Below are 23,823 nucleotides of genomic sequence, written 5' to 3'. Positions count from 1 at the left end.
ACCTGGGAAGAGGCGGAGAACAATATGGCGGATGGCGAGGAGCCGTAAGTAGTTGGGCTCTACTGGCGCGCCGGTCCGGGTTGGGTTGTGAGAGAGCGCGGCAGTGGGCGGTGGCTGCCGCCACCCGGGGTCCTCCCACACCCCGGCCCTGTCCCCTCGCCCCCATCCTCTCGCGGCGCCCAACGTGTAGCGTGATGCTGACCCTTCTTTTATTCTCTCTTTCTTTTAGGGAGAAGAAAAGAAGGAGAATAGAGGAGCTGCTGGCTGAGAAGTTAGTGCTGCCGGGAGGCCGGGGCCCTCTCCGGGGACCCCCGCCTCCCCTCACCCCAGGCCTAGGAGACCAGCCGCAGCGGGCCCGGGGGGCTGGGAGGGGGGCACCCGGAGCGCAGGCCGCGCGGTCTTGGTCCCCGCAGCAGGTCCCGTTCGGGCCCGCCCGGTGCTTGACCCACAGGTCAGGCCGGACCATCTGGCTCCCCCTCTTCCAACATCCCAGTGGTCAGAGACGTGACCTTGTGAAAAGGGAATCTCACTTGAACACTCCAAAGGAACACTGGGCCGTTTTGGCCTTCCGTAAACACAAACAACAGTTTTAATTGCAGACTTTCTCAGAGAACTTTCTATGGTATCGGACTAAGCACATAAATTATTTTTGCAGAATAATTGGCTCTTAAAGGAGAGTGTTCATTCCAAAGAGCTTATTTTGCCAAGTTTTTACACACCCTATTTCTTATCAGATGGTTAGTTTTGTATGGTGAGACAGATGTAAATAGAGTGTTTTTAATTTTTCCTCTGCCTCACGGGAAGGGACGCAAGTACCTTTGCGGTGGGTGTGGTGAGTTAGTAATCCCCGATCCAAATTCCAGTAGCAGTGATTTTAGTCTATGTTTCGCCCTCAGAAAGTTGAGTGTCAATTACCAGAGGACTGGGGGGGACAATCTTTATTTCACATTCCTTCCCGCCTTTCTTTTCCTTTCCGCTTTTGCTTAAAATGACAGTGAAAGTTTGAGTGCTTACTATATTCTCACTCTGACCTTAAGTAGCTATAAAAATTTGCAGATGAAGTTTATGGCTGTTGAGTAATCTGTTCAAGGTCAGTCACAATGCAATTAATTGTGGAATCAAACCTAACTATAATATCAAAACCTAAGGTCTTTATTGCTAGGAAATATTTCTTGGTCCCTTTTGTAATACATTTGAACATAGATGTGGGGTTGTAGGAAATTTGAAAACTAAAAATAATTACAACCAATTATGAGTTTTGCATTGAGTGGGAAATACGTGGATTACTAGTGTATTAAAGGAGTCAGTGTTAGAACACACTCAGTTGTGTGATATAAAAGATTTCTAGACAATAATGCCTACCTGTTGTATAATCGTAACCTAAAACTTTTTTTGTATTCAGTGGCAATAAAAAGCACCTCATAGTATTTAAAGAGATTGTTTTTTGAAAATTGGGACCTCTGTTTCAGATAAAAATCTGTAAGTTACTCTCATCAAAAATGATGTTTAAATTACATCTTTCAAACTTGGAAAGGATAGATGAGTTATATTAGATGTGAAACATCGCGATTCTGAAAGTGGAGTTATGTATTTATTTTTCTTTTATAACTGATATTTCCTGATTCAGGTGTATTGAAGGAACAAATTGGGGAAGTTCACAGTGATCTTTAATAACCCATTTCTTTCTGATTAAACATTATCCTAAGTTTTATTTTGCTTTGCTGTAGGAACCCAGAAACACATAGACTGATGTATTTCATTAAACGTGCAGTTTTTAACTTTAACTAAACTCTGTAATAGCCAAGAAAAAATTTAAAAGCATAAATATAATCACATTAAATAATTCCCTTTTTATTTGAGCAGCTCTGGTGTGGTTATTATTTGATATGGGAAACAATAGTTGTAGGTGTGGGTTTTTTTCTTACTGATCTTTGCAGCTGAATTTACTGTGTTCTGTGCAGAATGGCTGTTGATGGTGGGTGTGGGGACATTGGAGACTGGGAAGGTCGCTGGAACCATGTTAAGAAGTTCCTCGAGCGATCTGGACCCTTCACACACCCTGATTTCGAACCGAGCACTGAAGTGAGAAATATTTATTTTTAAATAACTCCTCTTATAGTTTTGTTTCAAAAGTAAAATGCTTTATTTTTCACTTATAATAAAAATACTAATACAATTGTGTAAGTTATCTTGAAATACTAAGTTGTATATTTGCAACCGATTTTATTTGAATGGCTAATAGTTGAGTCATTTTCACATTTCTCATGTAATGTTGAAATTTTTTGAGTACAATAACTTTGTAATCTCTAATATTTAGAGTTTTAAGTTATACTTCACTTTGAATTTCATTTTATAATGATTTCTGAGACACATGCCCCTTTTTAGTTTTCCTATGAGAAATTAACTTTGATAGTAAGATAGATGTGTTTGTTTAAATTTTGAAGTTTAAATGAGCATTTTAGGATTGAAGATAACTAATTTCATGTTAAAAATTATGTGACTGCTGTATGACAGGAATAGAATTTTGGACAGATAGTGTTTGACTTAAAGCAAGTGTTAAGTTAGATAAAACTTTTTTTATTACAAAGTAGAAAAAAGTATTCTTTATAGTACATTCTATGTCATTTTGTGTTTACAAAGAGAGACTGTTTTGAAATAGAAATATTGTACTATTCCTAAAGGTATAAACGCTTGGATTTGACCAGTATCTTATCTGAGTAACTTTTTCTTCTTTAGTGTCTTTGGACAAAATTGATAGTATTCTTTCATTCTTTGGACCCACCTTATTTTCCTGGTTCTGAATTTTTTTTTTCCTGATTGTTTAAGATAATTCTGTTAAGTGATTGTTTCAAATAGATTTCTGTTAATATACAGTTTTCTAAGAATTTTATCTTTTTTTTTTTTTTTTTTTTTTTTTTACCCCTTCCTGAAGACCTTTAAATACTTCGTGCACTGTTTGATTCTCCATTCTTAGGATTTTTACACTTTTCTCTTTTTAGGAAGTCAGGGAAATAATGAATTTGATGCCTTCCATACTGTTTCAAAGTTAAAAAAAGATAACTTTCAAGTACATAGTTTTTCTTTTTGGAAGTAGTCTTTTTAATTTCATACAATAAGAGTCAATTTAAAAACATTGAAATTGAAATGCTCTGAAATCATTAGGGTTATAAAATTTCTAGTTCTATGTTCATAAATTTAAGAGTTTATTAAATATAAAGTCTGCTCTTGATCCTCATTTGCATTTTTCATGGAAACATCAGAAACTATTTTATGGCTTGTTATTGTATTGATGGTACCTATGTTTTTTAATAACTAGGCTTTAATGCCTTTTCATTCTTTACAGTCTCTCCAGTTTTTGTTAGATACATGTAAAGTTCTAATCATTGGAGCTGGCGGCTTAGGATGTGAGCTCCTGAAAAATCTGGTAATATATATACATACATATAATATGTATTTTTTCTCTTTTGTAGCAATTTTCCTTTTCTGTCATGCTAGGAAATTTCTTTATTATGATTATTAACCTTTTGTCTTGAGCCTTTGTTAGATAAGTTTAGCAGGTCAGATTCCAGTCTTAAATTCTAAAGTTCTCAACTATAAAGTAGTTGACAGAAATTCTTACTTCTCTGCTTTTTAGCAAAGAAATCTTTGTGTGTCTTCTTGCAAAGTGCTCATTAATTTCAGATAACAAAACTGGTAATTCATATTATAACGAGCAATTATTTTAAAGGCTTTTATTTTTAATTAAAAAAATATTTTATTTATTTGTTTTTGGACAGAGGGGAAGGGAGGGAGAAAGGGGGAGAGAAACATCAATGTGTGGTTGCCTCTTGTGTGCCCTTCACTGGGGACCTGGCCTGCAACCCAGGCATGTTCCCTGACTGGGGTAATCAAACCAGTGACCCTTTGGTTTGCCGGCTGGCACTCAGTCCACTGAGCCACACCAGCCAGGGCTTAACAAGTAATTTGAAAGAATTTATTATATCTTTTGTTCCTTAAGATAACCCACTTATATAGGGCATTGGCTCATTTTATGTAGAGGGAGACATGATGTTCAGAGAGGTTAAATGATTACCTAACTTCTTTGGTTTGCAGTGATAGGTCTGGAATCTAATGCAGGCGTCAATTCTTAGTCAAGTGTTCTTTTCACTGAACTATAGGTTAATTTGTTTCTAATGAGTATCATTTAAGAGAAGGTATTGTTTAGTGAAACTATTGGGTATACTGGTTGGAAATCCATGATTTGTGGTTTAGTTAATTGGTTTCATTGACTTACGATAACTACCAAGTAGCTTTTTAAAAAAGATGAATACCAGTTTATTTAATAAAGATGGGTAGGAGGAGAATTGATTGAGAGCTGATATATGCCAGGCTTCTCACTGGTGTGTAGAAAAAGTGGGAATACTAGATTAGACCCCTTAGAAAATGAAACGAATAAAACAATCAGGTAAACAACCTAAAGAGTCGACCATGGGGCTGAAGTTTAAGTATAAACAGTCATGTTAATTTTGCTAGGAAGTACTAACATCACTCCTAGTGAAACTATAAAAATTCAGTGTACTTAATGGTACCTAGTGCTAGTGCTGGGTTCTGCGGGGATTGTAGATTATCGCAGTCTCTGTCCTTAATGAATTTGAAGTTTCACAGGGGAGACAACTCTCACACAAAATAAATAGCAATATATATCATGTACTCTGGGAGTACCAAAAATGACAGTGCCTTATCAGACATAAATACTCTAGCAGTGTAAGAACCAGAGTTCTAGAAGGGAAGGGTGGCTTGACTTTTTCCATTTTGGATCTGCTATTTGCAAATTAGGTATATACTAATTTTAAAGGTAAAGGAATTGGAGATTAGATCTGAAGAATAGTCATCAGCAGCTTTAGGAGTGACCTTGTTATTCATTGCATTGTAATACCCTCTTACACAATAAAAGAAAACTAAGGGTTTTCAATTTTACCACTTGTTTCTGTGCTTCAGACGTAAGTACATAAGAGATACACATCTTTTTCAAAATTGATTGTAAGCTTCCCAAGGCTCATTCTGAAAAAAAGAATGAAACATTAGTGTTATTGATTGAGTAAATATTTATTAAGCCTCCTACCCCATTTGCCAGGCACTATTTTAGGTGCTAAAGATACAGATACGCATTAAACAATACAGACAGGTCTTTTGGGGGCTTACATTTTAGTGGAAGAAAAAAAGACAAAATATGTAGTCTGTCAGATGGTAATAAATTTTTTGGAGAAAGGAAAGATGAAAGGTAGCCTGGTGGAAAGGGAACAGACTTATAAAAAGGGGCTATTTGAGCAAAGTGCTGAGCAAGAACATTCTAGACAGAGGGAACAGCAGGTGAAAAAGCTGTGGAGTAGGAGCATGACTTATGTTTCAGAACAGCAAGGCTGTCCTTATTGCTAAAGCAGAAGTGGGTAAGGGGGAGCATTTTCAGAGAGATATCAGAGGTAATGGGAAATGGAGGGGCTTGAAATTAGTATCACAAAAGGCTTTGGAGGTTACTGTAAGAACGTAGCCTTTTACTCCTAGTCAGGAAGTCATTGGAGAGATTTCAGCAGATGGATTGACTTGATCTGACTTTTAACAAGGATCACTGTGGCTGATGTATTGAGAAAAGGCTAAAGGAAGAATAGAGGAGAAAGCTGAGAAGCTAGTTAGAAGGGAGTTGCAGTCATCTAGACCAGAGAGGACAGTGGCTAAAGGGTGATAGCACTGGAGGCAGTAGGAGGCAGTAAGAGGCAGTCCGAAGATGGACGTGTTTTGAAGACTGAGTCAACAGGATTTGCTGATGGACTGGTGGTGGGACATGAGAGTGAGAAAGAAAGGAGTAAAGGATGACACCACAATGTTTTTGCCCCGAGCAACTGGAAAGGTGGAGTGAGTTAGCATTCACAGAGAAGAGGGGACTGGGAGAAGGACAATTTTGGTGAGATTGGTGAATAAAGACGGTTGAGTTTGGTTTTGAAAACTGTTGAGTTTGAGATGTCTTTTGAATGATGTTCACAAGATTGAGGTCATCAGAACTAAGCATAAGAGCACTCTGTATTTCTAGCCAACAAAGTAGGAGGAAAATTGGTAAACTGGAAACTAATTTTTAAAGTATTCAAATTTTCATGAGTATAGTGACCAAGTGAAGAATGTGTTTTGAGGAATTGATCCACACAGGGCCAAATACTTTGGAGGTGGCAACACAGAGTGGAGTTCTCTGGTGACTTAGACAAGAGTTGTTTTCAGTGGAAGTGGTGCAAGTGAATGTTTATAGTGAGCACAAGAGGGAGTTTGAGAAAGCAAGTATGGACAACTCTTTTTGAGGATCGCTTCTTAACATAGGGGCAGCAAATTGGGAAATTATTGATAAGTGATTTAATTTGATCACTTAAACTGACCAGGACCAGGAAAGCATAATTAATGAATGTAACTTAACTTTTTTCAATCTTTTGCTTCTGCTGATAAATTTGAGCAGTTGTACTGTTAGAATGCCTGGCCTTACCCTTAAAACACAACAGTTGTTTGTTTTCCCTAGCTATTGTGATTGCTTGTTCTTAACTCACTACTTTCAAGGTATCTTTTACATGTGCAATATACATATGTGTTTTTGTTTGTGATATGTATCTTATAATAGTTATTTCTGAATCGTGGCATGCTTAATGTTACATAAACTGAGATAAAGATTGTATGAATTGCTTTTAACAGTATTCTGAAAAAAGAATAGTAAGTACAGTTAATTAGTAAAACTAGTAAAATTAAAACATTTAGCAGCATCAAAGTAACAAACTTTACAGATGTGTTTATGAGATTATAAAACTAGAAATTTTGAGTTCTCTAGACTAATTAAAACTGAGTAGTTACACATTTTTGACCTTTCCAAGAGCATAAGTTTATATACTTTGTAAGTCTTTAACCATCGAACATGATTATGCAGAATTTATTATTGAGAATTTGTAGCTTTAGGGCTACACTGAAAACACATTTCAAGTTTTTTAAATGTGAGGAAATTTCTGCTTAATTGGATTTTTCTATTTCCACAGGCATTGTCTGGTTTTAGACAGATTCATGTTATAGACATGGACACTATAGATGTTTCCAATCTAAATAGGCAGTTTTTATTTAGGTAAGTTATAATGTCTAACAGATATTTCCAAAAAGTTATGTGATTTTGGGATGATTGTGCTATGAAGACAGAATTGAGCCTTCTGGGGGTTTTATAAGAGAACAGTAGCTGGACTATTAGGCCCTAGTGATACGGGGGGGGGGGGGACTCGTGAGCCAAAATTTGAGTGGTGACTCTGGGACAATGGAGTTGTAGTGAAGTTTGAGCTTTTTACAGAAGGGGAAAAGACATGAAGAGTTAAGGAGAGAAAACCAAGAGCATTTGAAATGGAACATGAAATACGAAAATCATCTGGGAATGGTTTGTTAGAGATCATTTTGAAAACTGGAAGTGGTGCACACTTGCAGGGGTTTGAGTGTCTAGATAAAAGTGTCTGTTAGTTAAAGAATAACAGATATGGAAAGATAATGAACTTTTTTTTCTTTCTCTAGAGATTAGGATACTAACAGCAATTAGTCCTTGGTATATAAGATAAGGTTAGGTTTGCAGAAAAAAAGTTAAGTTTTAGGATAGGCATAAAATCTCTGCCTTATCTTTGTGGAATTTCTTAGAGAAATTGAAGGATGGGTTAAACTAAGTCAAGTTAATGAAATGTTGCAATGTGAACTCTACATTTAACTTTTATTGTTTTCTTTATTTTTTAACCCTTGATATTTCCCTTCTCCATAGAAAGGTTTTGGCGCCCTTGCTGGTATGACAAATTTTGGTGTATAAGTGTTCTAAAAAAATACTACTGAATTAATTGGTTATGATAATAATGATCGTGCCCTTTAATTTGTGGCTAAAATAATGATGATCTTAATGATAGTTAACATGTATTGATTGCTTAGGATGTATAAAGTTTTTTCTAAGCAAGCTCTTTATATTACCTCATTTAATCTCAGCAACCTTCAAGGTAGATCCTTGTTTTCAAGGTTAAATAATTAGGCCAAGGTGTCCTGCAAGGATGGTGTGTGTGGAGGGCCATTTTATTCAAGGTGCAGTTTTTAGGTGGAACAATGTGATTCCCTAATCCTGGAATGGTAAATTAGTAAAAATCTTCACAAAAACAATCTAGGGGTTATTTTGTTTTGGATCTACTGTGAAGGCACATAAAATCCATACCTTAAAAGACCCTTAGGAGTCTGCTTTATCGTGTTTACATACCTGAAGAGCCCTGTGTCTAGAGTAGTTGAATGCAATACTGAAATCTAGTTCCCTGATTTATGTATGCTAGAGTCTTTTCTATTGCAAGTTAGGACAAAAAATAAAACTCTTATCAGAAGTTTTGAATGAAAAAAGAACACTGCTTTATTGGAAGAAGAAAAATGACTTGTTAAAATTATTTTTTTAATATTCCAATTTTAAGTAAAATATTTCTAATAAGCACACAGTGCTGTTTTAAAAAAGGTTCATTAATTTAAAACTCTTTACTCCATGCTTAGATATGAAGGAATATAAAGATATAAGAATATGGTCATTTTCTTCCAAGTGTTCATAGCTAATGAGTATGACAGACCTATACATATAAAAAAATATGTTGTGAAAAAGTAGTAGTGAAGCACTTACTATGTAAATATGAGGGAGTGATTTCTGTGAGAATAATGAGGAAATACTAGGTACGAAAATACCATTTGTACTGAGATTAGAAGAAAGAATTCCTGTCCTTTTCTATCTATAGCTATGATTCTTATCTAGGTGTGATCTTTTGAGGCCTTATATTTTTAGCTTCTTGAAAATATTGGTGACATTTGCAATTTTAGATAATGTCTTTGGAATTATTCCTTCTTCAAAAATGTGGTTATAGTCTCTTCTGGGACACAAAGTTTACTACCCATGCAGGGAATAAATGAAGGGTCTTGCCTCCCTAGAATGAATCTCATTGTATATGTTTCAGCCAAGACCTGCATAGTAACACCTTGAAATTATGGAATTCAGGGCAGGTACTCAGAAGGCTCTAGGTCTGGGATAATGTTTTTTACATTGGGAAATGCCACAGTGAGAAATGGCTAGGAAACCTGCCATAATTATGCTCTACTGAGGGGGCAGGAATCTTCACATTTTCACCTTACTTAGAATTGTCAGTACTTGTAACAACTTAATTTACAACATCAAAAAAGGTTGACATTTAGTGTTGAATGAGTATTCATCACAAATATTTAGATAAAAATATTTTTTAAATATCCTCTAGCTAAATTCATCATGGATATTTTTATGTTTGAAATCATGTAGATCATGTAGATTTATATCATGAATGCTAATTTAGGTATAATTTTTCCTGTAGGCCTAAAGATGTTGGAAGACCTAAAGCTGAAGTTGCTGCAGAATTTCTAAATGACAGAGTTCCTAATTGCAATGTAGTTCCGTATCCTTTGACCCCTGCCCTGCAAAAAAAGTTAGTTAATTTTTTGAAGCTTTTGTTTTTTTCTATACTATAAATGACATGTTTAACATAGAGAATACAGATAAGCAAAAGGAAAAAGAGATAACAGCAGTAAGTTATTACTGAGGTATCTACTGGTAACAATTTGCTCTATCTCTTTCCAGTTTCAAGGTTATATAAATTCTTTTGCCCTAATTTTTAAATTAAACTTCTGTAGCCAGTGCTATCATTTATTCTGCATTGTTGACTTTAAGTTCAGTATCAGTTGCATGTCTCCTCTACTAACACTCTTAAGTTCCTAGGCTGGATCCAATTAATCTCTGTGTCTCCTTAAAGTAGCAGACAGAATAGAAAGTCAGTATATTATTAACCAAATGGAAGATGTGTCAGAGTCAGTATATTTTTATAAGAAGTATGTTTTTAAAAAGGAGTATTCACACTTTTGGTTTTCACACCTTTAGATCAGGGGAACTTTTAGTATTTCATAGAAATTCAGGAGATGGGACTTGCTATGTAGAAAATCTCACAGGATACAAAGTCAACATACAGAAATCAGTTGTATTCCTTACAGTAGTGATGAACATGTGAAATATGAAATTTAAAGTACAATGGCATTTACAGTCACTCAAAAAAAACCTTTAGGTGTAAATAAAATAAGGATGGAATGTCTATGCTGAAAACTGCAGAATGCTAATGAAAGAACTCCAAGAAGAGCTAAATAAATGGAGAGATATTCCATGTTTAAGAACTGGATAGTTAAACATAGTAAAGATGTCATTTATCTCCAAATGTGTGTCCAAGCTTTAACACAATTTCCACCAAAACCCCAGGAAATTTTTTTTTGTCAATACAGAGAATAGTACTCTAAAATTGATACAGAAAGACAAAGGAATACCTAAAATAATGCTGAAAAAGAAGAAAGTGGGAGGAGTTACTATCTAATTTCAAGATTTATTATATGGCTACAATAATCAACACTGTGTAGTATTGCCACAGAGAAGGACGTAGATTAAAACAGAATAGAGAAGCCAGAAATAGCCCCAGGCAGGTACATCCAATAAATATTTGACAAAGGTACATGAACAAGTCAATAGAGGAAGGATAATCTCTACAACAAATTGTGATAGAGCCATTGGATATCTGTAGGTAAAAAAAATGAATCTTGACTTAAACCTCAAATTACAAAAAACTAATTCAAAATGGATCATAGGTTTAAGTGTCAAGTGTAAAACTGTAAAACTTTGAAAGATAACATAGGAGAAAATCTTTGGGATCTAGGGTTTGGTGAAATGTCCTTTGACCACATTAAAAACATGATACATAAGAGAAAAAAATGGATAAATTGAACTTCACCAAAAATTAAAAACTTTTGCTTTGTGAAGGACCCTGTTAAAGGATGAAAAGATTGGAAAATACAAAGCAGATATCTGACAAAGGACTTGTACCTAGAATATATAACGAACTTTCAAAACTCAATAGTAAAAATAATGCAATTGGAAAATGGACAAAAATACGAAGGGGTATTTTACCAAAGAAGATGGCAAGAAGCACATGTAAAGATCTTCAACATCACGAGATATGAGAGAAATACAAATTAGGACCACATTGAGATAGTACCACTCCCCTATCAGATTAGCTAAAATAAAAAATTGTGATAATAGCAAATGCTGGCAATGGTACAGAAAAACTGGATTACTCCTTGCTGGTAGGAAATGTAAAACACTACAGCCATCTGGAAAATAGATTGACTGTTTCTTTTGAGGGGGGGAGAAACATTGCTTTGTTGTTCCACTTATTGATGGATTTATCAGTTGATTCTTGTATGTGCCCAGACAGGGATTGAACCTGCAACCTTGGCGTATTTGGACAACGCTCTAATCAACTACCTACCTGACTGTGGCTGCTTCTTAAAAATCTGAGCATATACTTTCCATATCACCCAGCAGCTTTATCTCAGAGGAATGAATACTGAAGTCTGCATAGAAACTTGTTCTTTATTGTTTATAATAGTTTTATTTGTAGTAGCCCAGAACATCAGTCACTAGGTAAATTGTTTAACAGCCATACTATGGAATAATATATTCCAATAATACAGCCATACTATGGAATAATACTGAGCAATACAAATGCACCAAATGGCGAAATATTAACAGCTTCGATGAACATTAAAGGAATTATGCTGTATGAAAAAGCCAATCTCAAAAGGTTATATAGTGTATGATTTTTACTTAGATAACATTCTTCAAATGACAAAATGGAGAACAAATCAGTAATTGCTAGAAGTTAGGCATGATGAGCGGAGGGAAGGTGTGACTCAAAAGGGGTAGCAGGAGGGAGAGCTTTGTGCTGATTGATGTTATTTGTCTAGGCTGTTAGTTACACAAATCTACATGTGTGTAAGTGATACAGTGAGACACACTTGTACCAATGTCACATTCTTGGTTTTGATATTGCACTAATGTAAGATATAACTGTTGGGGGAAACCTGGTGAAAAACACAGGACTTCTCTGCACCATCTTTGCAACTCCCTGTGAATCTACTATTTCAAAATAAAAAAAAAAAATAAAGAATGCAAATACAGGCCCCTGTTAGGGAGAAAGGGAAAACAAAAACAAAAAAACCCAGCAACACTATGTTTATCCCCATTATTTACATCTGGGAAACTGCGTATTTTATAGAAATCCAGGAGATGGTATTTTTTCGTCTAGCTCCTTGGGTTCCTCCCCTATTCTTTCTGTGTTTGTTTGGGTTCCCTTGATGTTTCTGTTCTAGTTTGAGCTTAAGCCCCCGTTTGCCTAGCTTCAAAAGGAATAGAGGTCTGAATGGGCGAGGGCTAGTACTGCATTTATTTTTCATGGAGGATAAAAAATTCTAGGGCATTCATATATTGTTACTCTTTTTTTCTGTTTTCCTTTTAAAATGGAAGTATAATGGATTATTGTAATTTTAGAGAAGTATAATTTATTAAACATTAAATTGCTCTGTTAGAAAAATTTAAATGTTTTTCACACATATGTGCTATTAAAATATTAAGTGCTATGAGTGAGTCATACCCAGCCAATATTGAATGGGATTCCTTTTGTAGCCTTCAGGCAGGGAAGACTGCTGATAGGGCTTGGTTGGATAAAAGAGAGATGCTTGGAAAACTGAGTAAATGAGAGGAAGAATTCATACCTCTCATCACACCCACCTCCCCCAAAAATTCAACACCAACAAATCACTGGCAAATGAAGAATTTCTGGGTTTTCTTTGTTTTGTTTTTAATTATCTCTTCATTAACTTTTTAAATGACCCAGCTCAATAGGAACTCTCATGTGCTTGTTCCCTTCACTCAACAAAGTTTATTGCCTCTTGGCTTGATGCTGATGGTGTATAACACATGCATTCTGCTTTCCCAGGCTCATGACTTTATATAAAACTTAAAGCAGAAGGTTTAACAGAGTCATAAATATAATGATTTGGGAGTTCAGAGATGAGATTAAGTAGTTATAGGGAGGAATGTTAGAAAAGAGGTTTTGCCAGAAAGTGGTATTGTATTCATTTTGTCACATTCCTTGAATTCCACTACTTTGAATATTTATTATCTATTTCTTGTTTTAAATATGCATGTATAAGTTTTTTCTTATGGTATTGTCACATTCAGCAGCTCAGGTTCCTTTACTTATATTCAGACATTTCAACAAGATCCAGGATTTTAACGACACTTTCTATCGACGTAAGTTGTTCACTTGAAATTAAATTCTCACTATTTTTTGTTGCTAGTTATTTGAGGCTGTTCAGTTTTTTGTCATCTCTTGGTGTTGGTTTTTCAGTAAGGTTCTTGACAGATTGAAAAGACAGTGTGGCTATTTTAAATCTTACTTAACACCATTACCTGTATTTTTCTATGCTGACTTGAGTAGGGATTATTCAGGGATTGGGGGGGCGGTGTGTGTGCGTGTGTGTATTATAGTAAAAAGTGGTTTTTTTTGGTGTGTGTTTTCTTAAAAGGTGTAAATTATGTGGTACCATAGCATTTAAAAAAACAAAACTTGAATGTTTTTTTCTCGTAGAATTTCATATAATTGTATGTGGACTAGACTCTATCATAGCCAGAAGATGGATAAATGGCATGCTGGTAAAGACTTCTTGCTGTTGCTCTTAATATACTGAAAATCAGAATTGCTTATCATATTTTTGAAAAATCAGAATTTATTTAATTTCCAGTAAGTTCATGGACTTCATTGTTTATTGCTAGTTATTAATTTTCAGGTGAGACCCAAAGTTACTAATATTATCATCCCTTGATTTGATATATTAGTATTAAGTCATGTATTAACTTGTGGAATTACTTGACAACATGCTTTTTCTTTCAAATTCTTATCCCTACTTTTAATATTTAATTGAAATAATTTTCCTAGATATCTCTTCTAAATTATGAAGATGGTGCATTAGATCCAAGCTCCATTGTCCCTTTGATAGATGGGGGGACAGAAGGTTTTAAAGGGAATGCCCGGGTGATTCTGCCTGGAATGACCGCTTGTATTGAATGCACACTGGAACTTTACCCACCACAGGTAATCCGGAAAGCACCTGCATTTATTTTAGTTTCTTGGGATGGAATTAGGGTTGAACTATTAAGTCTAATTAATATTTAGGATTTTTAATTAGGGATAACCATATTTTTAAAATCATGCTAAAAAGAAAAATGATAAAAATAGGAAATTCTGTATTTATGGAAAGGTGTGGAATGAATATCATACTTTTGATTGTTTTTATAATTTGTATTAATTTTTTATTTGAAGAGTAGGGATCAAGTGATCAATGTTTCTTTGTGATTGTTTTTATTTTTATTTTTTTATTTTTGTTTAATTATAGTTGTCCCAGTTCATCCCCTATTACTCTCTCCTGCCGCATCCCCCCACTCCCACAGTCAGTTCCCACCTTGTTGTCCATGTCCATGGGTCTTTTATACATGTTCTTGAACTACACCCTTCCCCTTCTTTTTCCATTCTTATCTCCCTCCCCCTGCCCCTCTGGTCAATGTCAGTTTGTTCCTTATTTCCATGTCTTTGGTTATGTTTTGTTCTTTGTTTTGTTGATTAGGTTCCACTTGTAGGTAAGATCATATGGTATTTGTCTTTCACCCCCTGGCTTATTTCACTTAACAAAATGCTCTTCCGTTCCATCCATCCTGCCTCGAAAGGTAGGAGTTTCTTTTTTCTTTCTGCTGCGTAGTGTTCCATTGTGTAAATGTAACACAGTTTTTTGATCCACTCATTTACTGATGGGCACTTAGGCTGTTTCCAGCACTTGGCTTGGATTACTTTGATGAACATTGGGGTGCTTCGGCTCTTTTGAGTTGGTGTTTTGGGGATCTTAGAATATAATTCCAGCAGTAGGATCACTGGATCAAAGGCAGTTCCATTTCTAGTTTTTTGAGGAAATTGCATACTGTTTTCTACAAGGGCTGCACCAGTCTACTTTCCCACCAACAGTTCACTAGGGTTACCTTTTCTCTACAACTTTGTCAGCCTTTGTTGTTTGTCGATTCGTTCATGGAGGCCATTCTGACCAGCGTGAAGTGGTATCTCATTGTGGTTTTAATTTGCATCTCTAATGGTTAGTGATGTTAAGTGGTCCTTTCATATGTCTGTGGGCCCTCTGTATGTCGTCCTTGGAGAAGTATCTGTTCAGGTCCTTTGTCCATTTTTTAATTGGGTTGTTTGTCTCCCTGTTGTGGAGTTGTATGCGTTCTTTATATATTTTGGAGATCAAACCCTTGTCCAAGGTATCATTGGCAAATATGTTTCCCCATGTGGTTGGTTCCCTTTTCATTTTGCTGATATTTTCTTTACCTATGCAGAAGCTTCTTGTTTTGATGAAGTCCCAGTTGTTTTTTCTTTCCTTTATATCCGTTGCCCTAGGAGATATGTAAGTGAAAAATATTGCTGAATGGGAGATCTGAAATTTTACTGCCTATGTTTTCCTCTAGGACTTGTATGGTGTCACAGCTTATGTTTAAGTCTTGTATCCATCTTGAGTTTATTTTGGTGAATGGTGTAAGTTGGTGACCTAGTTTCATTTTTTTGCACGTTACTGTCCAGCTCTCCCAACACCATTTATTGAAGAGGATATTTTTACTCCATTTTATGCTCCTGCTCCCTTTGTCAAATATTAATTGACCATAGAGAGACATGGGTTTATATCTGGGTTCTCTGTTCTGTTCCCTTGATCTATGTGTCTGTTCTTATGCCAGTGCCAGACTGTTTTGATTACAGTGGCCTTGAGATTTAGTTTAATATCAGGTATTGTCATCCCTCCTACTTTGTTCTTCTTTCTCAAAATTGCTGAGGCTATTTGGGTTACATAGAAATTTTTTGAAATACTTTTTCTATATCTGTGAAATATGTCATCTCATATGTCAAATATGGGATTGCGTTGAATCTGTAGATTGCTTTGGGTAGTATTTACAGTTTAATGAGGTAATTCTTCCAGTCCATGAACATAGCATATGCTCTCATTTATTTGTGTCTTCCTTTATATCTTTCTTCAGTTTTGTGTAGTTTTCTGAGTATGGGTCTTTTCTCCTTGGTTCTGTATTTTTCTTGTTGCTATAGTAAATGGGGTTTTTTTCCCCTAGTTTCTGCTTCTGATACTTCATTGTTGGTGTACAGACATGCCTTCGATTTCTGAATATTGACTTTGTATCCTGCTAATTTGCTAATTCACTTACTAGGGCAAGTAGTTTTGTGGTGGAGTCTATAGGGTTTTCTACATACACTATCGTGTCATCTGCAAACAATTACAGCTTTATTTCCTCCTTTCCAATTTAGATGCTTTTTATTTCTTTTTCTTATCTGATTGCTGCGGATAGGACTTCCAATACTATGTTGAATAGAAGTGGTGAAAGTGGACATCCTTATATTGTACCTGACCTTAGGAAGAAAGCTTTAGTTTTTGCCTGTTGAGTATAATATTGGCTGTACATTTCTCATATATGGCCTTTATTATGTTGAGGTATGCTCCCTCTACTTCCACTTTGCTGAGTGTTTTTTCATAAATGGATGCTGTACTCAAGAGATAAATTTTAAAACTGTATGTTGGATGAAGCTATAATCTGTTTTCTTTGGTTGTTGCCTCTGATTATGTCAGGGAAATAAAGATAAGAGGGATGAGAATGACCTTTCCAAAGATGGGACTCTTTCATCTACTTACCCACTTTAAAAAGCAACATGAATTTTGATTTATAACTATAAATAATTTTATGATTATTTACTTGAAATTACTTTAACTCTGAATTTGCTTTTGTTTTATTTTGTACCTTCAGATTTCAGTCAGGTTAACATAACAAAATGCTCATATTTGAGAAATTATTCAGCACTTTTGTTCTCACAGCCTAACAAAGTTAAATGGGGCAAACCTAATTTATAGGTAGATCAACCTAAGTGAAGTGACTCAGATGCTTTTAGAAATATCAGTTGTACAAAAGTTTTATTTCTATAAGTGGAAGGCTAAGATGAATTAAAACAAACTGCTACAAACTAGATCATAGCTATAAGTTACATTTTAAAATAGTTCATTGTTTTAAATCCACTAAAAAGGGCAAACTGTGGTTTTAGGTTAATTTTCCCATGTGCACCATTGCATCTATGCCCAGGCTACCAGAACACTGTATTGAGTACGTAAGGATATTGCAGTGGCCTAAGGAGCAACCTTTTGGAGGTAATGAACCTAATTTCATAATCTAAAATAACAAAGTATTTATTTGTTCATATTATTCATTTGGATAGTTACAATAAAAAAAGTTGATTCATGTTTATATATTTATATCTTCCTATTCTTTTTTCCCCTAACAGAAGGGGTTCCATTAGATGGAGATGATCCTGATCATATTCAGTGGATTTTCCAAAAATCCCTAGAGAGAGCATCACAATATAATATTAGGGGTGTTACATATAGACTCACTCAAGGTAAGTTTGTGAATTGTCATGAATAATGATCTTGGAATGATCCTTTGTTTCCTGGCTGGAGATGGCTTTGGAGGAAATAATTGATAAGTGATTTTAGACAGGACCATCCATTTGAAGTTCAGTAAAGATATCATGGAAATGATAGTTTTCAGGTGCCTTAAAGTGGTAAATGAGTTCAGCAGAATCCATACTACTACTTAGCTAGGAGAACTTTAATAAAATCATTGAATCTCATTTAGTTATTGGAAGAGACCTTAATGTATCCACGTTGACTCATACACTTTATCTTTCATTGAAGAGCAGTTTATTTTTCCTGGGGCAATCTGTTCCACATTTGGACAAGGCTGTTGGACAGTTGTCCTATATATTGAGCAGAAATCTCCATCTTTAGTTTGATCTGAGTATTGTCCCAGGTTATACCATATATGTATGAATCTAATTTACTTTTAAGTAATAGCACTTAACAAATTGAGAACAATGAGCACATTTCTTCGAAATCTTTCTCACTGCCTTGAACCTTCCTAATTCCTTTAATCCTTTGACATGTTGTATGGCTGTAAGTCCCTATTACATTGTTTTTCTCTAACCATATTTTGGTTATCCATACTTCCCTTAACATGGTTAGAATGCAGTGTAGAATATCTAAAATATTCTTAGTTTAGATAATAGCCTTCTGATAACTCTGATAATTGTATAGTCTTAGAGGAGAGCAGGATTTTTTAGTTGTTTGTTTACATTGATCCTATACTTTTGACTTTTTGAGGTGATTGTCCACTAAAATCTAGAAGTCTTTTCCATATACGCAGTTACTGCGCTACATCTGCCTGTTAATAGAAGTTGTTGGGGAGTAGTAGTTTTGTTATTTTTGTACTGAAATATGGGTCCTTACAAATTTATTCTTAAATTCAACCTGCTGTTCTCTCTCATACATTCTTTAGGCCTGCCAACCTATTTATTCTTTCAGCTTCGTTTCTCCTTTTGTTTTGATAACCGTATCCTTTATCTCTTCATAATTAATTGATTCCATATAATTAATTAAAAATTTAACAGGATTGAACTGGCCGAGAATTGACATCTGAATCATACTACTGGTCTGGCCCTTAATTTTAGGTTTTATCTCATTTTGTTGACAGAACTTTTTGAATATGTCATATTTCTTTGTCTTGTTCACAAGATGTCATGAAAGGCCATTCCAGATGTTCTACTCCTTGGTTTGCCAAGCTAGTCATAGTAAGTAAATGAGACAAGTCCAACATGTCTTGTTTCAGTAAACAATAATAATGCTCAATCTTAGTGATCAGTGCTTCCTAATTTAGGTACTCACAGTTCGTCCTTTATAGAATTTTGTCTGAGATCATCGCTAAGTTCTCAAGAAAGAACTTTTGTCTTCTTTTTGAAAGTCTGCTAATTCTTTTCTATGATTTTTTCTTATATTTACTGATGTTCTAGCAGCGTCATTTGAAAATTCCGCTCTTAAACACATTCCTTGTTGCTTCCTGTGCTCCCTCCATTCTCATCTGCTTTGTGTGCCTTGAGCAAACCAAGCTCATTCCTACCTTAGAGCTTGAATACTCCTAATCCTTATGTCTGGACTCTTCTTCCTTGGATCCCCTTAAGTTTAGCTGCTTATCCTTTAGGTATCAGCTTAACCAGTTGTCCTGATGATTCAGCTGTAAATCACTTCTTAGCTATTTACTATTTTACCTTTTTATAATTGCTTAAAACTAATGGTAGTCAATTTTTCTGTGCCAGGAATGTTTCATACTTACACTCTCATACGTCTCTACAATGGGGCCTTAGCACTGGCTTTTTACAGAAATTTCCATAGGTTATTGTATGGCTGGGTCTTTCTCATGGTTTAGGTTTCTGCTCAAATTATTGCCTCTTCAGAGAGATCTTTCTTCCCTGACCATCCTAGCATTGTCAACCCTAACACATATGTTGTTTTACTTTCTTCATAGAACTCTTCAGTATCTGAAATTTTCTAATGTACTTACTTGAGTGTTATCTCCCACGCCAGAATGAAAGCTCTGTAAGAGCAAGTAATTTTTTTTCGGGGGGGGGGAGGGAACTGTAGCACCTAGCACAGTGTCTGGAATATGGTACACAGTTGGTAATTGTCCAGATTAACAAATGAATTCAGTTTGTCCTGATCAGAAATGGAAATTCATTTCCATATGTATTCTCATTCATCTTTCTATACCTTTGAGAAGTGTATATGCTTTGCGCTTCAATGATTGAGGGCCTCAACAAGGAGTACAGAAGCAAAATGAGAAGTCAAGTTCAGCTTTCTTGAGGGGTTCAGAGTATGGGGAGGAGTCTCTTATCATTTTGGCAGTGCTCTTATTGGGCAGTGTCTCCACTACTCCCCACTGTTTGTGACTACCTGTTCTTCATTTCAGTACATCTTAACTATGCATGGCTCACTGGAGAGCATCTAGTTTAACTATCTTGAGGTTAGCTCCTCCCTGTTTCTCCTGCACTGAAATTATACTTAATCATATGGTCGGAATTAACTTTAAAAAACAGCTTTCCATATTTAACTGACTTCCTTTCATGTCTTCTTAGATATCTGCCTTTTTTCTGAAGTTTTTAAGTCACATCTTTGAGTGTTTCCTCACACTCCAAGATAATTAATATGGCTACTTTCCATTGAAATTTTTGTTTACTAAAATGAACAGTTTAAATATAGTTATAAATTAGAATATTTATTTTGTACTTAAAAATTGTTTAAGGTGTTGTGGGGGGCAGGGAGGTATAAGGGGATCGATCAATCAATGGTAATGGAAAAAAATACTAAAAAAAAAAAACCCCAAAATTGTTTAAGGTAGAGATTTGTTCATTTATAAATGAACTTATATAAAAAAGTAGGGTAGAAATAGAGAGGTATATTTACTATTTTGTGTAGTGCATGTTGTAGAATGAAATGAAGGTAAGTTGGAGCCTTTTTTGTTCTAAAGTTTTGTGAATCAAATGGCTGAAATTATATGAGGAAAAATAAGATAACTCTTATTTTTTGTACTTTACTCAAACCTTACTGAGTATGGCATTATATAATGTATCATTTAAGATTATGCCCTTTGGGGCCATCTGGGTTTCATATACCATATTCATCACTTATTAGGTGTAGTGAATTAGGTGGCATTGTGATTTAATTTCTGTCAACCTCATTTTCCTTGTCTTTATTATCAGAGTAATAAGACTATATAAGGATGTTGTGAAAATTCATAATGTCTATTTAAGTTTCACAATGTGCCTGGAACACAGTGAACACTCTAATTGTTAGCTATTATGATACTATGGTCTCATCTTTATATGAAACTTAGAGGAGTTTACTTTTCTTTGCTACTGTAACTTCCATAAGATTCTGAACATGCTACAAAATCATGGGAATGTGGAAGAAGATTGCTTCATGGTTAACCTTAAGTCCATTCTGTGACTTGAAAACCTGACAAATCTGTGGAAAATGATATTTAATAAATCATGTTGTTTAACTAAAGATACCTACTTTTTAAAAGAAATTGTCATGTCTTAATAAGTATATTTTTTCAGGGGTAGTGAAACGAATCATTCCTGCAGTAGCTTCCACAAATGCAGTCATTGCAGGTGAGGAAAAAAGGTCATTACTTAATTTTTTTTCTTTAGTTTTTGATTCAGTATCTAGTTTGATATTTCTGCAGCTACTTGATCTCATAAAACTGGTATTACAGGAATTTGGTATCTTCTTGGGTGGATGGTATAATTAAGCCGTCCAAAAAAGGAAAAGATATTTCATATCACAAAGTGCTCTGTAGTAAGCAAACACTTTCATACCATTTCTTTTTGATCACTGTAACAGGCTGCTAATTAATCTGAAGAAGAGGAAGGAAAACATGTAATGTTATTCTATCACGTGGATTGTACAAAACATATAAAATTTGTTACTTTTTCAGTTTTTTAAAATGAGTACATATATGTTAATACATTTTTAATCAGTAGCCTATAAATTTATCTGTTCTAATTTACAACTGACTTTCTAACAAACTTCTAGTTTTAAATGTCTAATTTACATTGCGTTATAGCACCTTTATTTTCTCCCCTTTTCAGCTGTGTGTGCCACTGAAGTTTTTAAAATAGCCACAAGGTAATGGGTTTTATTTTTAATATGTATGTAAATCTGTTTTGTTCTGGCTCGATAATATAAATAATGGACATTTTTTCATTACAGTGCATATATTCCCCTTAATAATTACTTGGTATTCAATGATGTAGATGGACTGTACACATACACATTTGAAGCAGAGAGAAAGGTTAGTAGTACTAATGCTAATGAAAAAGTTTTTGATCATGCATACTTTGATTTTTAAATATTAATTATTGGTTAGGAATAGAAATGAAATTGCTCATACCCTAATTATTTTCTAATTTCCAGAACCCTATTCACTATATATCTTTTGTAGTATAGTCTGAAATAAATACTATACAGAAAAATAATTAATGAAAAATGGCCTATTATGAAATGCCTAGGTTTTAAAGCATTTGTTTAATATGCATGGTTATAAAGCAACTTAATTTTTATTTCATTATTATAAAGAGACTATAATTGGTGCATGTGCTGCTGTGATTTATTGTTTTATTATGTTTTACATATGTAGGAAAACTGCCCAGCTTGTAGCCAGCTTCCACAAAATATCCAGTTTTCTCCATCAGCTAAACTACAGGAAGTTTTGGATTATCTAACCAATAGTGCTTCTCTGTAAGTGTTCTGCACTTCTGTTATATGTAGAAATATCTTTTGAGATTTTAAAACTTTAAAAACTTAAAATTGTTTTTTTTAAGAAGTGATCTTTGATTTTCTTTTCCTCATAACTTTATTTAGGCAGATGAAATCTCCAGCCATCACAGCCACATTAGATGGAAAAAATAGAACACTTTACTTACAGGTGATGTGTTCAATTTTTATTTCTTTTGCAATTATATTAAAAGTTTAATATCATTTGATGTGTTTTTTATTAAAATAATTTTGTCTTCTAGTCAGTAACTTCTATTGAAGAACGAACAAGGCCAAATCTCTCCAAGACATTGAAAGGTATTTTAAATGAGTATATTTACTAATCAGCTGCTTTTTTTGGTGAAAGTAACAAATCATTTTAGATTTGCTCTTCATACTTCAGATGATATCATCATCATTACTTATATTTTCAGAAATAATAATAGAATTGCTCTTTTAGTAGAGTATATAAACATTTCTGAACAATCAAATATAATATTACCTTGACTGAAAAGAACAGAAATTTGATATTTATCTCAACCATAATATTCTATAGTTTGTGAATCTGTGTTACCATTTTTGGTGAAGGTTTTTTTTCTTTTTTTTTTTTTTTGCTTGGGTTAATTATACTTTTTCTGTTTTAGAATTGGGACTTGTTGATGGGCAAGAACTGGCAGTTGCTGATGTCACCACACCACAGACTGTACTATTCAAACTTCACTTTACTTCTTAAGGAAAATAAATCTTCACATAATAGAAAATTTATGGAAATGTTATACTTTGTGAATGCTAAAATGATTTGATTCATTTTTTAGCATTAGTGTTGCTGGAATTTGACTTTTTTTGTTTAAATATAATGAACCACTCTTTTTGAAGACAGAATTTGGAGTTGGTGCTTGCAAGCATTTTCATTAATATGGGAAATGATGCCTGGAGAGAGAGATTATGAGTAATTGCATTGCTTCTTGTAGAGAAAGGAAACACACTCTTGTGTGTGAATTTTGTTATTATGTCCAAGAATGCAATCCTCAGTTTTCATTTGAGCGCCCACATATACAAAAGAAAATAAGAAAATTAAGTTTTAAATAACATTAAAGGTTATAACTTGACATCTGAAGCGTATTGAACATAGCCTACATCTTGCTTGTTTAATATTCATTTAATCGTGGCTGTCCAAATGAATATTAATTTTTGCAAAGGTTACTTTGTCCATAATAATTTGTAAATGGTGTTCGAACTGAATACCTGTGCATGGAAATGGGAAATATTTTCATGTGTTTACTTGCAGTGCTATAAAGGCCAATATACACAACATTAAAGCCAAGACATGGATGTTTAAAAGAGTTTAATGTTTAAACAGTTATCACTGATGCTTTTGCACTATTTATTAATAAAATATATTGTCTACTTTTCTCACTGAAACTTTTTAAAATATATTGATACTACAGAACTACTTTGCAGGAATAATTTTTAAATGTGTAACAAAATTACTAATACAAAATTTTTATGACACTTGCATTTTCCTTTGCCACAGTAAATATCTATTGTTTTAATTTGCTCAAACATAATACTGTAATGAAAATGGAATAACTATATTTTTATATTAGTCTCTTAAAAAATACCTCCTCCTAAACC

General features: G+C 34.4%; 1 protein-coding gene across 4 annotated transcripts; it reads left to right on the top strand.

Moving 5' to 3' along the window:
• On the top strand, positions 1-22,949 carry UBA3 (ubiquitin like modifier activating enzyme 3). Of its 4 annotated transcripts, XM_054595607.1 has the most exons (18): positions 7-44; positions 230-271; positions 1,962-2,082; positions 3,344-3,424; positions 7,041-7,123; positions 9,387-9,467; positions 13,158-13,201; positions 13,539-13,603; positions 13,887-14,042; positions 17,088-17,190; positions 17,325-17,438; positions 20,991-21,044; positions 21,525-21,561; positions 21,646-21,727; positions 22,073-22,173; positions 22,297-22,360; positions 22,452-22,506; positions 22,833-22,949. In XM_054595607.1, exons 1-18 carry the CDS (start codon positions 25-27, stop codon positions 22,919-22,921), a joined length of 1,392 nt encoding a protein of 463 aa, XP_054451582.1. In that variant the 5' UTR covers positions 7-24; the 3' UTR covers positions 22,922-22,949. The 4 variants fall into 4 exon arrangements, with proteins under 4 accessions (XP_054451583.1, XP_054451584.1, XP_054451582.1 ...); XM_054595608.1 differs by lacking the exon at positions 230-271 and having other exon boundaries at positions 1-44; XM_054595610.1 differs by lacking the exons at positions 3,344-3,424; positions 7,041-7,123 and having other exon boundaries at positions 12-44.
• Positions 22,950-23,823: the final 874 nt, after the last annotated feature.

Source organism: Pteronotus mesoamericanus, unplaced genomic scaffold (assembly GCF_021234165.1).
Source record: "Pteronotus mesoamericanus isolate MK-2021 breed Mesoamerican mustached bat unplaced genomic scaffold, CSHL_Meso_final scaffold_54, whole genome shotgun sequence".
NCBI classification, from domain to species: Eukaryota; Metazoa; Chordata; class Mammalia; order Chiroptera; family Mormoopidae; genus Pteronotus; species Pteronotus mesoamericanus.
This window is presented reverse-complemented; position numbering and strand designations above follow the sequence as displayed.